The 17,064-nt window shown below is 42.3% G+C and overlaps 1 protein-coding gene across 11 annotated transcripts in view; it reads left to right on the plus strand.

Annotated features, from left to right (window-relative positions):
* SASH1 (SAM and SH3 domain containing 1) overlaps nt 1-17,064 on the plus strand; it is a 336,005-nt gene that overhangs the window by 310,413 nt on the left and 8,528 nt on the right. For all 11 annotated transcript variants that reach the window (XM_058735581.1, XM_058735583.1, XM_058735582.1 and 8 more), the window contains one exon: nt 4,881-4,994. In XM_058735581.1, coding sequence (XP_058591564.1) covers nt 4,881-4,994 — 114 coding nt within the window. The remainder of the gene's footprint in view (nt 1-4,880; nt 4,995-17,064) is intronic.

The raw sequence follows: 17,064 nt of genomic DNA on the forward strand, positions 1-17,064 counted from the left end.
CATTCAGTGCAGTTAAATTTTAAGTAGTATTCTAAGTAACTGGTGACCAAGAGGGACACCATAGATTCTGTCAAACTGCATTTCTGTGCCCTAGACAGATCCAGAGATCTGTTCAGATCTTGCACCTTTTCTAGCTCAGCCACGCAGAAAAGCAGGAAGCACATCACCAGAACGGCCTGGCAGGCAGGCCGACCAGCCTTCCTCAGTGCACGTCTGTGCGTGGGGAATGCAGGCCTCTGTACAGGGTTCCATTTGGAAAAGACTCTAATGGTCTGACAGCATTTCCCTACACTGATACCAAAACCACTGTCGTAGGCTTGCCAAAGGAAAGCTCTTCGTTAATAATTTTAATAAAAATTATAATTGGCAGGCACCTGAATGGCTCAGTCGGTTGGGCGTCCAACTTCAGCTCAGGTCCTGAGCTCACGGTTCGTGGGTTTGAGCCCCGCATCGGGTTCTGTGCTGACAGCTCAGAGCCTGGAGCCTGCTTCGGATTCTGTGTCTCCCTCTCTCTCTGCCCTTTCCCCACTCACACTCTGTCTCTGTCTCAAAAATAAACGTTAAAAAAAAATTTTTTTAATTGTAATTAGCAATTTCTAATACGCAGAGTAGTACAGAGAAAAAAAAATCCACATACCCAAAATCCAACTAAAGTTAACATTTTGGCATAGTTGCTTCAATTCTTTTTTAAAGAAATACAAGTTCGCTGAAAGGCGTGTTCTCCAAGAATGCCACTCCCTTCCCTCTTCCTCCCCAAGGCAATTGCTCTCCAGAAAATGGCGTGGGTGCTTGTGCACCAGCACCTTTTGATGTTTGGGTATCTCAGTGTCTTAGCGCATTGTTCCTCCCTGTGTGTGTGTGTGTGTGTGTTGAGGTGGGAGTAGGGGGGAGGGCTTCAGGCCCAAGTTCAGGTCAGGCCCAAACAGGGTTTCAGCCCCCAAAACCCAGTCCCCTATGCTTATTTGACTGTGAGACTGTTCATGGTCCTAGCTTCCCTTTCTTGTCCTCTACTGTCGCATTCATGCTAGTAAGTGTGGAGAGGGGATATGGCCTTGAATCTGCAGTACATCTAGGAGGTACGTACCCACCTCTTGGAAGAAGGGCAAGTTACTTGGGAAATACTGGCCTTTAGTTTTAGGGAATTTTGCTAAGCTTGATAGTTGGGTTCCTGCTAAGTAATAAAGGTCCTGCTGACTGGACCTTTAATAAAAAAAAATGGACCACAGCCCCTTGACATATGCCCCATGACTGTATCAGCTGAACTGGTTTTGTGAGGCAATGTGAGGGATCCCTTCACTCCCCGTGCATTCAGGTACCTGACGGTGTCCAGTGAAGGCCGGCATCCCTGAAGATGCAGACGCGGTCTGCATTTTCATGCAGGGGCAGGGACAGGTGTTTTCTTTTATGCCCATTGGTCAGCACTTCAGAGTCTGTTTTGGCTGGAGTGATACACTGAACTGCCTTGCCAAGGACAGACTACACTGATTCCTCTTCCTGGGTTGTAACTAATAGCTCAAAGCCTTCATTTTATACATATCATTTTCCTAAATAACATGCTAGACTAGGACAAAGGCTGCTTCAAATCCACAGACTCTTCCACATAATGAGGACATCACTCCAGAAGAAGGTAAACGTTCGGCTGTTGTGCTTCCAGTTAATTTTTCATTAGTTTAAAAAATAGCACTTAAAAAAATTTTGATTTTTTTTTTTTTAATTTAATTTAATGTTTTTACTTTATATCCAAGTTAGCATATAGTGCACCAATGATTTCAGGAGTAGATTCCTTAATGCCCTTTACCCATTTAGCCCATCGCCCCCTCCCATAACCCTCCAGTAACCCTCTGTTCTCCATATTTAAGAGTCTCTTATGTTTTGTCCCCCTCCGTTTTTATATTATTTTTGCTTCCCTTTCCTTGTGTTCATCTGTTCTGTCTTAAAGTCCTCATGTGAGTGAAGTCATATGACATTTGTCTTTCTCTAATTTCACTTAGCATAATACCCTCTAGTTCCATCCACGTAGTTGCAGATAGCAAGATTTCATTCTTTTTGATTGCCTAGTAATACTCCATTGTGTGTGTGTGTATATGTATATATACACCACATCTTCTTTATCCATTCATCCATCGATGGACATTTGGGCTCTTTCCATACTTTGGCTATTGTTGATAGTGCTGCTATAAACATGGGGTGCATGTGTCCCTTCAAAACGGCATACCTGTATCCCTTGGATAAATACCCAGTAATGCAATTGCTGGGTTGTATGGTAGTACTATTTTTAATTTTTTGAGAAACCTCCATACTGTTTTCCAGAGTGGCTGCCCCAGTTTGCCTTCCCACCAGCAGTGCAAAAGAGTTCCCCTTTCTCCACATTACTCACCAACATCTCTTCTTGCCTGAGTTGTTAATGCGAGCCATTCTGACAGGTGTCAGGTTGTATCTCATTGTGGTTTTGATTTGTATTTCCCTGATGATGAGTGATGTGGAGCATCTTTTCATGCATCTGTTAGCCATCTGGATGTCTTTTTTGAAGAAGTGTCTATTCATGTCTTTTGCTCATTTCTTCACTGGATTGTTTGGTTTTTGGGTGTTGAGTTTGAAAAGTTCTTTATAGATTTTGTATATTAACCCTTTATCTGATATGTCGTTTGCAAATATCTTCTCCCATTCTGTTGGTTGCCTTTTAGTTTTGCCGATTGTTTCCTTCATGGTGCAGAAGCTTTTTATTTTCATGAGGTCCCAGTAGTTCATTTTTGCTTTTGTTTCCCTTGCCTCTGGAGACGTGTTGAGTTAAGTTGCTGCGGCCAAGGTCAAACAGGTTTTTGCCTGCTTTCTCCTCGAGGATTTTGATGGCTTCCTGTCTTACATTTAGGTCTTTCATCTATTTTGAGTTTATTTTTTGCATGTCGCAGTCCAGTTTACCCAGCACCACTTGTTGAAGAAACTGTCTTTATTCCATTGGCTATTCTTTCCTGCTTTGTCAAAGATTAGTTTGCCATATGTCTGTGGGTCCATTTTTGGGTTCTCTCTTCTGTTCCATTGATCTGAGTGTCTGTTTTTGTGCCAGTACCATACCGTCTTGATGATTACAGCTTTGTAATACAGCTTGAAGTCTGGGATTGTGATGCCTCCATCTTTGGTTTTCTTTTTCAGGATTGCTTTGGCTATTTGGGGCTTTTCTGGTTCCATACAAACTTTAGAATGGTTTGTTCTAGCTCTGTGACGGATGCTAGTGTTATTTTGATAGATTGCATTGAATATGTAGATTGCTTTGGGTAGTATTGACATTTTGACAGTATTTGTTTTTCCTATCCAGGAGCATGGGAAATTTTTCCATTTTTTTGTGTCTTCTTCACTTTCTTTCATAAGCTTTCTATAGTTTTCAGTTTATACAATTTTCACCTCTTTGGTTAGATTTATTCCTAGGTATTTTATTTTTAATGTTTGTTTTTGAGAGAGAGAGACAGAACACGAGAGGGGGAGGGTCAGAGAGAGAGGGAGACACAGAATCTGAAGCAGGCTCCAGGCTCTGAGCTCTCAGCACAGAGCCCAACCTGGGGCTCGAACCCACAAACTGTGACATCATGACCTGAGCCAAAGTCACGTCTTAATCTGGGGTTTTACCTTACCAGCTGATTCTGCCAGGATTAGTGTCATAACACGCTTTCCATGTGAAAAATGCAAACAGGAAGTGGTGAGTAGAACCGCTGTATGTTGTGGAATGCAGTCGTCTGCCTTCCTGCGATTTATTTCTTAATGACCTGAGAAAAGCCATCAGATTTCTGTTTTGTTTTTGTATGTGGTAGGGGAGGGGCTTTGAAGAGAAAGGAAAAGAAATCAAGGCCATTTATCATGAACTTACTTGTTTTAGGTAGAAAAAGTTGTTCTTGGTTTCTGTTTTATGGGACCAAGTACCCCCTCTGCACAATATTACAAAGGTGTTCCTCGTGTAACCTCACTCCCACGTAAGGCCTTCTGTGCCCCCTTTTATAGAATGCGCATGTGACATGGCTGGTGATAAAGGCCCTCCTTATTTCCCCTGTGATTGGCTTTTAGACTTTCCCTTGACAGAAACATCAGGATCAGGTACTTCTCTTTAGAAGGCTTCTTTAAAATGGGGACATTCAGTTTCCACTCGCCCAGCTGAAGAGTGTCCATTACTCAGGGTCCTGTTAGAGGATTTCCAAGCTTTCCCCCGTCTTACCTTTGTGTACAGGGAACAGAAACGCTGACTCAAAACAAAAGGAGAAGGCAGAAAGGAAAGCAAACCCTCTAACACATTCCAAACAAACAAACAAAAGGATTTAACCTGTGCCCCCCATCAGGTTAGGGGTTAATGTCCCCAGTTGCCAGCCTTACTCCTGTTGAGAGAATCCGAGAACCTGAGCTTGTCACCAAGACCTAAGAATGCTCCTAAAGTCAGTATTTCATTTACCACTTAATTTGGAAGACACGTCTTAGGCCAGACGCTTGTCAGAGAAATCGCTAATAACCTGCTTGTGAAAGGGGCATACGCACCCTAAGCTTCCCCTCCGGGGTCCCCTCGCGCAGAAAGGACACTGATTGTCCTTCCCTCACAGCAGACACAAAGCTTTGAATGTCTCCCTGACAGGCCTGAGGCCAGAGTCCTCCTCTGGGTAACTTAACAGAAACTGACGAACTGCAACTAGAGGCTCTCCCTCTGAATTTATTGTGATGTTACCTTTCCAGAAAATTGTCCTGATCTCGTCCGTTCATTTTTATTTCATTCACTTTAAAATAATTAGCGCTCTTCCAAAAGTCCAAGGCTTCAAAACGTGCACTGATAACAGGATAAAAATCGGGATTTGCTTGACTTTGATTTCACTCCCTCTGATTCCATGCTGTGTGTTTACCTTCTGTAGGTAACAGCGACCAGTCGGGATCCCAGGAGAAGCTGCTTGTCGACAGCCAGGGCCTGAGTGGATGCTCTCCACGAGACTCCGGGTGCTACGAGAGCAGCGAGAACCTGGAAAATGGTAATGTCCACATGGATAACTATGAGTGCACCTTAATATCTTTAAAAAAATTTTTTTTAATGTTTTTAGATTTATTTTTGAGATTGAGACAGAGCATGAGCAGGGGAGGGGCAGAGAGAGAGGGAGGCACAGAATCTGAAGCAGGCTCTGAGCTGTCAGCACAGAGCCTGACGCAGGGCTCGAACTCACACACTGTGAGATCATGACCTGAGCTGAAGTCGGATGCCCCACCGACTGAGCCACCCAGGCACCCCTAGTGCACCTTAATATCTTAATATGCCAGCCCTTTGGATCATTTCTGGACAGCTATGCTTCGGCATAGGACTACCTTTCCTCTGCAGCCTGAGCCATACTTTGGGGGATACTGGCACTTAATTAAGATTCTTAAAAAGACTGAACCTCTCCCTCGAGACCAGGCAACTGATGTTCTCGAGAAAGGAGTATGGTGGTCTCCTTCTTCCATCCCACTTAGCACATAAGTGGAGAGTTGAAGACACTTGTGTGTCAGAGAAAGGATCCTCAACTTCCCATGGCCCTGAAGCTCTTAGCTCCTCAGCCCCGGTGTGGATCAGGAAAGAGCCATGCGGTTTGGGGTGAGGAGTTCTGGGGGTTACAGCATTTTTTAGCCAAAGACTTGACTTCATGCATCTGAGCCCCCTCACCCCTGAACTAGTAAAGGAGTTTCTCTTTGTTGTAAGAGTTAAAGTAATATTAATACCTAGTGTTTTTGAAACACAGACTATGAACTTGGTAGTGGGCTGGGTCCTTAGGTTTGCAGTTACTAATCATCACTCAAACCCGGGACTGCCTATTTTATTATTTTTTTAATGTTTATTTTCGAGAGAAAGCACAAGCAAGGGGGGGGGGGCAGAGAGAGATGGAGACCTAGAATCTGAAGCAGGCTCTGAGCGGTCAGCGCAGAGCCTAATGTGGGGCTTGAACTCACGAACTTGAGATCATGAGCTGAAGTCGGACGCTTAACCGACTGATCCACCCAGGCACCCCTGCAATGCGTAGTTTATAGATGAAGACTTTAAATGATAGCTGAAGTCCTTGTTCTTTTCTCACCTGGTACCACTCTGGCTATTACGAGGGTCTGTCGATGGTAGGCAGTGTTTTAGACCTAATTTTCCAATCCTATAAGCATTTTTAAGCCCATACTCCATTACAGTCATTATACATCAGCCCGTGGTATCTGGGCTTCATTGAACTCTAAGCCAGAAAGGATTTAGTTTGCATTTGTTATAATAACTACCTTCAAAAACAGTGGATTGGATTAAAATAGATGCCCCCATTTTCAAACGAGGAGAAAGGCAACACACATGGCAGGACACTTCTTTATGCTTTTCTTTTGGCTTATGTATTCTGAGGAGTGGTAATATCCCAGTGTTTGGGACGGTCACATATCTGTCCCTTATTTCAGTGTAAGGATGTTGAGGAGCCCTTGCAGGACCAGGATGCAAAGCCAAGGCGTGAGCATTGGGTTCCTTCAGCATTGTTGTTTTCCCTCCCCTCAGTTTTTCTTATCTAGACAGCCTGAGCAGGGGTGGCCCTCAGGATCTGGAATCTACCCAGTGAAGCAGGCCAACTTGTAGGTCACGGGTGTGGTCACTCCTAGATTCTGGCAGGGGTTTATCAAAGATCACAGTACGAAAACATCTCAATTCATACTAAAAGTGAAAAGACTGACTTTATCCCAACAGTCTTTGCTTCATTTCTGTGGAAGCTAGATCTCTGAATACGGGATGCAGAATTAAATCTTAAAATATTACATTTTTGTTTACATTAAAAAAAAAAAATCTCAAAACTTCAGGCCAGCTAGATATCACCCAGCTGCCCACATCTAATATGGTGCTTCCTTCTCTCTCAGAGAGCATGACTAGGGCTCAGTGTTCTGTCTCCCAACTTCACATCCTTGGGCCCGGCCTACCCGTGGTCTACTTACTGGAAGCTACTAGAGAATATGTTTGTTTCTTTCACTTCATTGGAGTACTGAGTGCCATATCCACCGCAAATGACAAACTCAGTTTGAATCCGTGGTTTACTTATAATGTATCCGTCACAATTATATGCTCATAGATGATGTTCGGTAGATAGGTTTTGGAACAACAAGATTGGCCATAAATTTCACTTTGAAAAGCAGCATAACAGTATGTGAGCAAGGTGTAAAATTGGCAGAAGTCCACAACTCAAACCAAAATGATGTTTTCAAAATAGAGGTGACTTCTTTTTCTAGCTTTCCTGCTTGTCCACTTAAGGACACAGTATTCGCCTCCCCCCACCCTTTTTTTGTTGTTGTACTTCAAATCTTAAACCAAGCTGCACCATTCTGTTTATTTTCATTGAGTGCAGAGATAAATGCATAAGCCCTGGTCCATGGAGGTCTGCGGGCCTCACTGGGTCCCAGCCCCCTCCACACTTCAGCATCCATCTTTTATGGATGAAGCTGCATTAAAAAGGATACTCCTGTATTGAAAATTCCCGATTTCAAAAGTCCGATTTTCTGAGAAAGGGTGATTCTGTTAGCAGTCACCTCTTCGTCTCTACCGTCCCCTCCTCCTGACTGTCGTGCGAGGCAAATAAATTGCATCCAAAATACCTACAGCTGTAAACCCTAAATTGTGTGTCTCCTACGCCCTTTTCCTTTTGCGGTAAAAACCAGCATTTGAGCATGGGGAGCTATTAGGTCCTTAAGGAAAACAATTTACCGGGTAGACCATCCAGAAGGGTCACAAAAGCAGCGGTGTCATAAACGCCTCCACTGCATGGCCGGAGTGCAGAGCAATTACTGAGGGAGAGGGTCATCTGAAGGCCACGTGTCTTGTTTGTTTCCTCCCTGTCCTAACGGAGAAGCAATCAGTAGGAAATTTCAGAAAGCTTACTTGTCTCTCACAGGAGTCGTAAGTGGAATGGGGTCAGGTGCCCTCCATTTTACAACGGGTGGCTCTTGATTTCCTGTCGTGGCCCCCAGACTCCTATTATAGCAAGATTAGAGACAGTAGTAAAGGATGCCCTAAATTTCTGTTGAACACATGAACCCCGTTGTGAAAAACGTCCAGGGTCGATAGGTTTTAGCTGCCACTGGAATCCCATCAAGTAGCCCACATTTTAAAATATTGAGCACCTACTGAAGCAAAGCTTTCTAAAGTGCAGGTTGCAATTCATTAGTGGGGTGGAAAATCGGTGTAGAGGGTCATAAACAGCAGTTTTGTAAAACAGAATAGAAAATACCAGGGTGCATTCCAAAGGTAAGATTGATATTGTGACTTGTAATCTTGGTTCAGTGTGTATGTCTCTGCGTGTGCATGTGTCTGTGTGCACTGGATGAATGTGAAGTGTGTTTCTTACTGTAGATTATAGTTTAAAAAACAGTCTGAGAGCCACTATGGGCTCCAAAACCAGGACGAGAGTGGGGGGAGCAGGCAGGCAGGGTGCAGACTTCAAGGAGGTACTCAAAAACTCTCAGGTACTCGGCTGCACCTGCCTGACCCCGAGAGCAGTCACCTCCCCCTAATCCCATTTCTAATGATCATTTTGGAGACCTCAAAATCTGACCCATGAACTCTGCCAAAGTGTTTTATCAGTGTGGGAAGATAATGGTTCTCCCTAAACCCCTGGACTGAAAACCCACCTGACAGACTTCCTGGGAAGGCGGCAGAGTCGGAGGAGCCCGAGCTCACCTTGTCCCACGGACACAGCTAGGTAACAGCCACACCTGTGCATCCGCCCCAGAAAACAACCCAAAGATTTGGCAAAACAGACCTCCCAGTCCGTTGCGGAGAGAAGGACATATCAAAAAGGTACGAGGGGTGAAGACGTGGTTGGAACCGAACTCCTGGTGAGACTGACCACAAACAGGAGAGACACGAGCACTGGAGAAGGGAGAACAGACGGCACACCAGGCACCTAGACACGGGGACTCTGCGGCGGGAAGAGGAGTCTCCACCATCTGGCTTCGAAAAACAACAGGGCTTAACTTTGAGTTTTTAATAACCAGCTGGGCTGTAGCTCCAGGCACTTTTTTTTTTAATATTTATTTTTAAGAGAGAGAGTGAGTCGGGGAGGGGCAGAGAAAGAGGGAGACAACAGAATCGAAAGCAGGCTCTGAGCTGACGGCACAGAGCCCGACACGGGGCTTGAACTCACTGACTGCGAGATCATGACCTGAGCCAAAGTCCAACGCTCAACCGACTGAGCCACCCAGTCGCCCCAATTCCAGGTACTTTAAAAAATCAGTGGCTCAGCTCCAGGAGAGCCGAAGATGATAGGAAATAGTCCCCTTAAAGAGCCAGCACAACAAACAGCCCTGCCAAGATATGGCAGAGAAGCAGCAGTTTGAAAAGCACCTGGCGTATATGTGCAGGAGATTTATTTACTAATCTCAGAATGGGTACTGGAGAGGCAGGGGTCTTCAGGAGACTTCTCCAAGAACTGGTGCTATTGCCCCCATCCCCACCATGTAGATCCCTGGACCACCTGCAGGAAACAGGGGGGACACTCTCCACCTCCCTTGCTAACACCATGCACCCTGCCCACCATGTCCTTGCCCCGTTCACACCACCTCAGCTGGCACGACTCCTTCCAAAGCAGTTCTCGCCAGGTCGCATCCTATAAGCAGCCCTGTCAGGGATTGCTGCCTCTTCAAAGTGACTCCCACCCTATAGAGAGGGGAAGATAACCACATGCCCTGGCAGCCAAACTTCGTCACTGGCAGTGCAGAATGAGTGCTCTGCCGATCAGGGCACCTGCAGCCCTGGCATCTGGCCTGACTCCAGCCCCGCCCACCAACAAAAGCTTCCCGGGACAACACCCTGCACTTGAGTGTGACGGCACCCCTTGCAAATAGGCTGAGGGCAGGCATCCGGTCTGATTGCCAACACCACCCAACTGTGAGCCCATGACCACCCAGACCTCTTAGCACAGGGACCAAACCCAGCCCACAACAGGCAAAATGGACCAACTGAAGATAAATGAAGCCCAGTACAACAGTAGGGCACATGCAGTACACACAGGAGACACCCCTGAAGCTCCTGGTTGCGATAAGCAGGGGACATTGGGCTACAGAGTACCACAGGACCTCTTCTTTGTAAGGCCACTACTTTCTTTTTTTTTTTTTTTTAAATTTTTTTTTAACGTTTATTTATTTTTGAGACAGAGAGACAGAGCATGAACGGGGGAGGGTCAGAGAGAGAGGGAGACACAGAATCGGAAACAGGCTCCAGGCTCCGAGCCGTCAGCCCGGAGCCCGACGCGGGGCTTGAACTCACGGACCGCGAGATCGTGACCTGGCTGAAGTCGGACGCTTAACCGACTGCGCCACCCAGGCGCCCCAAGGCCACTACTTTCAAAATCAGGAGACATAAATAAATGACTTTCCTAATATTTAGAAACAAATGCAGAGTTAGACAAAATGAGACAGAAGAGTATGTCCCAAGTGAAAGAGCGGGACAAAACCACAGCCAAAGAGCCAAATGAAACAGATAAGCAATATGCCTGATGGAGAATTCAAAGTAATGGTTAAAAAGATACATACTGAATTTGAGAAGAGTGGAGGATCTCAGGGAGACCTTCAGCAAAGATAATAAAGAACTAATCGGAGACAAATTCAATAATTGAAATTAAAAATACACTAGAGGAAATCAGATTAGAGAAAGCAGAAGAATGGATCGGTGAGCTGGAAGACAGAGGATAGGAAAGCAACCAGACTGAACATCAGAAAGAAAAAATGAGAACAGGTTAAGGGAACTCAGTGACATAATCGGGTAGAACAGCTGAACACTTCCCTACTCTGGAGAAGGACACAGACATCCACATCCAGGAGGCAGAAAAAGCCCCCAGTAAAATCAGTCCAAGGAGGTCCACACCAAGACAGAGTAATTGGCAAAAAGTGGTGACAAAGAATTTTTAAAGCAGCAAGAGAGAACAGTTACATACAAGGAAATCCCCATAAGGGTGTGTATCAGCTGATATTTCAGCACAAACATTGCAGGCTAGAAGGAAGTGGCATGATATACTCAAAGTGCTGAAAGAAAAACAAAACAAAACAAAAAACCTGCAACCAAGAATACTCTACCCAGCAAGGCTATTATTCAGAATAGAAGGAGAGATAGTTTCCCAGATAAAGGTTAAAGGAATTCATCACCACTAAACTAGCCTTACAAAAACACATTGAAGGGAATTCTTTGAGTGGAAAGGAAACACCATAATCAAGAGTAAGAAAATTATGAAAGGAAAAAATTTCACAGGTAAATACAAACATAGAAGTTCAATCACTAAAATACCAGTAAGGAGGTAGTAAGATCAGTTCTATCTATAAAAAGTCAGTCAAGGGATTCACAAAATAAGCAGTAAAGTATGGCATCATACATAAAATATGAGAGTGTGGTAGGCAGGGGGAGTAAAAATTTAGTGCCTTTAGAATGGTTTCAAACTTAAGGGACCATCAACTTAATATGGACTGCTATATGCATGGGAAGTTATTTATCAAACTAATGGTAACCACAAATCAAAGACCTGTAATAGATATGTAAAAATAAAGAGAAAGGAATCCAGGCATATCACTAAGAGAAAGCTATCAAACCACAAAAGACAGCAAGCCAAAAAAGGAAACACAGAGAAGAACTAAAACAACTGTAAAACAAGTAAAATGTCAATAAGTACATACTTATCAATTATTACTTTGAATGTTAATGGACTAAATGCTCCAAATCTGTTAGATGCTGCCTACAAGAGACTCACTTCAGGCCTAAAGACCCACACAGAGTGAAAGTGAAGGGGTGGAAAAACATTTACCATACAAATGGAAGTGAAAAGAAAACTGGGGTAGCAGTATTTATATTGTTCCAAATACACTTTAGAACAACCAGTGTAACAAGACAATGAAGAACACTACATAATGATAAAGGGAACAATTCAGTAAGAGGATACAACAATCATAAATATTTATGCACCCAACGTGAAAACACCTAAACGTATAAAGCAATATTAACAAATATAAAGGAAGAAATTGGGAGTAATACAATAATAGTAGGGAACCTGAACACTCACATCAATGGACAGGTCATCCAGTTGAAAATCAGCAAGGAAACAGACTTTGACACATTGGATCAGATGAACCTAATAGATATATTCAGAACATTCCATCTAAAAATGATATAAAATTCAAGTGCACATGCATGTTCTCCAGAACAGATCACATGTTAGGCCACAGAACAAGTCTCAACAAACTCAAAAAGACCGAAATGACAACAGGCATCTTTTCCAGCCACAAAGGTATGAAACTAGAAATCAACCACAAGAAAAAAATCTGATAAGAGCACAAATACATGGAGGTTAAATAACATGCTATTAAACAACGAATGGGTCAGCCAAGACATCACAGACAAAATCAACAAATACAGGGAGACCAATGAAAATGAAAATGCAACGATCCAAAGTCTTTGGGATGCAGCAAAAGCTGTTCTAAGAGGGGAGTTTACAGCAATAGAAGCCTACTTCAAGAAACACAAAAAATCTCAAACAACCTAACCTTATGTCTAAAGGAGCTAGAAAAGAAAAAAGCCCAAACCCAGTAGAGGAAGGAAATAATAAAGATTAGAGCAGAAATAGATGAAATCGAGACTAAAAAAATGGAACAGATGAAATCAGGAGCTGGTTCTTTGAAAAAAAATCAACAAAATTGATAAACCTTTAGCCAGATTCCTCAAAAAAAGAGAAAGGACTCAAATCAAATGAAGGAGAAATAACTGACACCACAGAAATAAAAAGGCTAAGAGAATATTACGAAAAATTATATGCCAACAAATTGGACAACCTAGAAGAAATGGGTAAATTCCTAGAAATCTAGCCTTCTAAGACTATATCAGGAAGAAAATTTGAACAGACCACTTACTAGCAATGAAACTGGAAGGCAATTTTGCTCACCACTATAACACCAACAATGCCACTAGCAAGGACACCGAATCAGTAAAAAACAAACAAACAAGACAGCAGCAGCAACAAGAGCCCAGGACTAGATGGCTTCACAGGTGAATTCTACCAAACATTTAAAGAAGAGTTAAGACCTATTCTTCTAAACTATTCCAAAGAACAGAAGAGGAAGAAAGCTTCCAAATTCATTCTACAAGGGCATTACCATGATACCAAAGCCAGATGATAACATTACTGAAAAAGAAAACTACAGGCCAATATCTGATGAACATGGATGCAAAAATCCCTAATACAATATTAACAAACTGAATCTAACAATACATTAAAAAAATCATTCACCACAATCAAGTGGGATGTACTCCAGGGATAAAAGGGTGGTTCAGTATTTGCAAATCAGTGTGATATGTTAACAAAAGAAAGGATAAAAACCATATGGTCATCTCAATAGATGCAAAAAAAAAAAAAAAAAAAAAAAAAGCATTTGACAGTATTCATGGCAAAAACTCTCAACAAAGTAGATTTACAGAGAACATACCTCAACAAAAGACCATATATGAATAACCCACAGGTAACAACATACTCCATAGTGAAAAATGGACAGCTTTTCCTCTAAGATCAGGAACAAAACAAAGATGTCCATTCTTCACCACTTTTATTCCTAGCCACAACAATAAGACAAGAAATAAAAGGCATCTGAAGTGGAAAGGAAGAATCAAACTTTAATTATTTGCAGATGACATAATACTATATATAGAAAACCCTAAAGACGCCACCAAAATCCTAGAGCTGATAAATGAATGCAGTAAAGTTGCAGGATACAAAATCAATAAACAGAAATCGTTGCATTTCTATATGCTAATAATGAAATTGCAGAAAGAGAATAACAACCAAAAATAATAAAATACTTAGGAATAAACTTGACCAAGGAGGTGAAAGATCTGGACGCCAAAAACTGTAACACACTAATGAAAGAAATTGAAGAGGACAGAAACAAAAAAGCTCATGGATTCGAAGAACCAGTATTGTTAAAATGCCCATACTACCCAAGTGGTCTAGAGAGTTAATGCAATCCCTATCAAAATACCAACCACATTTCTCACAGAAAATGGAATAATCGTAAAATTTGTATGGGACTACAAAATACCCTGAATAGGCAAAGCAATATTGGAAAAGAACAACAAAGCTGGAGGTATCACAATCATAGATTTCAGATACACTACAAAGCTGTAGTAATCAAAACCTTATGGCACAAAATAGACCCAGTGATTAATGGAACAGAATAGAAAGCCAGAAGTAAACCCACACTTTTATGGCCAATTAATCTACAAAGGAAGCAAGAATATATAATGGGGAAAAGACTGTCTCTTCAACGAATGGTATTGGGAAAACTGGACAGCTGTGTGCAAAAGAATGAAACTAGACCACGTTCTTATCCATATACAAAAGTAACATGAGACCTGAAACTATAAAATTCCTCAAAGAAAGCACAGACAGTAAGTTCTCTGGCAGTGGCCGTAGAAATATTTTTCTAGATAGGTCTCCTGAGGCAAGGCAAACAAAAGCAAAATTAAACTATTAAGACTATACCAAAATAAAATTCTTTTACACAATAAGGGAAACCATCAACAAAACAAAAGGCAGAATGGGAGAAGATATTTGCAGATGATATATCCAATTAGGGGTTAAAATCCAAAATCTAGAAACACCAAACTTCACTCAACACCAAAAAAATAATGGGCAGAGAGCCCCTAAATAGACATTTTCTAAGAAGACATCCAGTTGGCCAACAGACACATGAAAAGATGCTCAACATCACTAATCAGGAAAATACAAGTCAAAATCACAAGATCCCAATTTACACCTGTCAGAATGGCTATGATCAAAAAGACAAGAAATAACAAGTGCTGGCAAGGATGTGGAGAAAAAGGAAGCTGCATACTGTTGGTGGGAATAGAGACGGGTACAGTCACTGTGGGAAACAGTATGGAGGTTTCTCAAAAAATTAAAAATAGAATGAGCATAGGATCCAGTAATTTCACCACTGGGTATTTACCCAAGAAAGTGAAAACGCTCATTTGAAAAGATACACGTACTCCCGTTTATTGCAGCATTATTTACAATAGCCAAGATAAAGAAGGGACCCATGTCCACTGAGAGATGGATAAAGAAGATGTGGTATGTATGCACAACGCAATATTACTTGGCCATAAAAAAGAAAAAAATCTTGCCACTTGCACATCACGAATGGATCGAGAGTGTATGATGCCAGTGAAATAAATCAGAGAAAAGACAAATACCATATGATTTCACTCATAGGTGGAATTTAAGAAACAAAACGAACAAAGGGACAGATCCAGAGGACAGTGGGGAGGTGGGTGGGGGGTAAAATAGATAAAGGGGATTAAGAACACACTTGATGAGCCCTGAGAAATGTATGCAATTGGTAAATCATTGTATACCTGAAACTACCAGAACACTGTGTGTTCACTGTGCCTGCACTGCTCAGCTGGAGTGCTGGAGCACAGTGACTCCGGAGTCCAACAAACACCTATGTCCTCCTGTGGTTCCTGAAGGTTTTTCTCTCCTGTTAATAACCTTTCCACATCCAGACATTTTCAGGAAATTAATTCTCCGAACTGCTTTGGATGGTAAGGATTTCACAGATAACGTCGGCAGACTTAATGCTTAAAAGAATCAGATGTTACCTGCCATTGTAGACACTGGCAAACTTCACTCCAGGTGAATTCAGGGATCTTTCCAACAGAAGTAGAATGTGTGGAAGTGTAATTTACACATATAGTTTATATTAACAGTTAGAGGGAAGGAAAGCCTTATTTCTAAAATTTATACTAAAACTTTTTTTTTTTTTTTTTTGGTTTCGGGTTTTGTTTTGTTTTTTAAGAGTGTGTGTGTATGCAAGTGAGCAGGGGAGGGGGAGAGGGAGAGAGAGAATCCCAAGCAGGCTCCATGATCAGCACAGAGCCCGATACGGGACTCGATCCCATGACTCTGGGATCATGACCTCAGCGGAAATCAAGAGTTGGACCATAACTGACTGAGCCACCCAGGCACCCCATATGCTAAAATAGTTTTATGAATTTTTCAGTTTTAACTGATTTTTACACTTTATGTTTAGCAGGCTATGCTTTCTGAAGAAGTATTTCCCTTTTCAATTTTATCCGTGATATTCAGCATATTCAGGAGTAACACTGAGCTCACAATCTCCACGTAACAACGAAATAATGACTTCTAGTGCTTAACATGTTGCTAACACAGAGGTGGATGGGGTCAAAGACCTCACATTATGCATAAGGTGCCATTTGACCATGCCTCTGTTTTGCCAACTTCAAAATACTTCCCCTGTTGATTTGTGTCTGATTTAAAAGGATGGGACCATTATAAGTCTTATTGAGACGGCTCCTGTTCTTATCCATCAGTCTTAGTGCTGGAGTTCTGCCTGACATCATCCATTTACTATTATCAGTTTGCAGTTAGAAAACTGAAATCCTGGAAGGAATCTGGTTTTCACTGCTGATAATGGCCAAACCAGTGGTAATCGTCACAGTGTGCTGGTCTTTTCTTCTTGTCCCTTTTCCCTCACTTGTACAGCATGCACACGGAGGTTTTATCAGCGAATGTGTTTCTTGTACCCACTGGAATCCATCCGCCCCCTGATTTCTCCTTGCTGCTTTATTTTTTATTTAAAAAAATTTTTTTAACGTTTATTTATTTTTGAGACAGAGAGAGACAGAGCATGAATGGGGGAGGGTCAGAGAGAGAGGGAGACACAGAATCTGAAACAGGCTCCAGGCTCTGAGCTGTCAGCACAGAGCCCGACATGGGGCTCGAATTCACGGACTGCAAGATCATGACCTGAGCCGAAGTCTTAACCGACTGAGCCACCCAGGCGCCCCTCTCCTTGCTGCTTTCTTATTGAAAGGCTGAGACTGCTTAAGCAGGAGAGGTCAAAATTCTAAATTAAAATATTTTATTAGAAACGTCTATTGAAACAATAGACTGGGAAGAAAGCTTTTTGTTAGAACATAGTAGTCTTTTGACGATTACAGCCAGCCATTTCTTTGTCCCTTCCAAATGTGACATGGGTTGAAAATTTTTATCTTTTTCTGTCAGCCTGAAATAC

This window comes from Neofelis nebulosa, chromosome 6 (genome assembly GCF_028018385.1).
Source record: "Neofelis nebulosa isolate mNeoNeb1 chromosome 6, mNeoNeb1.pri, whole genome shotgun sequence".
In the NCBI taxonomy this organism is placed as follows: domain Eukaryota; kingdom Metazoa; phylum Chordata; class Mammalia; order Carnivora; family Felidae; genus Neofelis; species Neofelis nebulosa.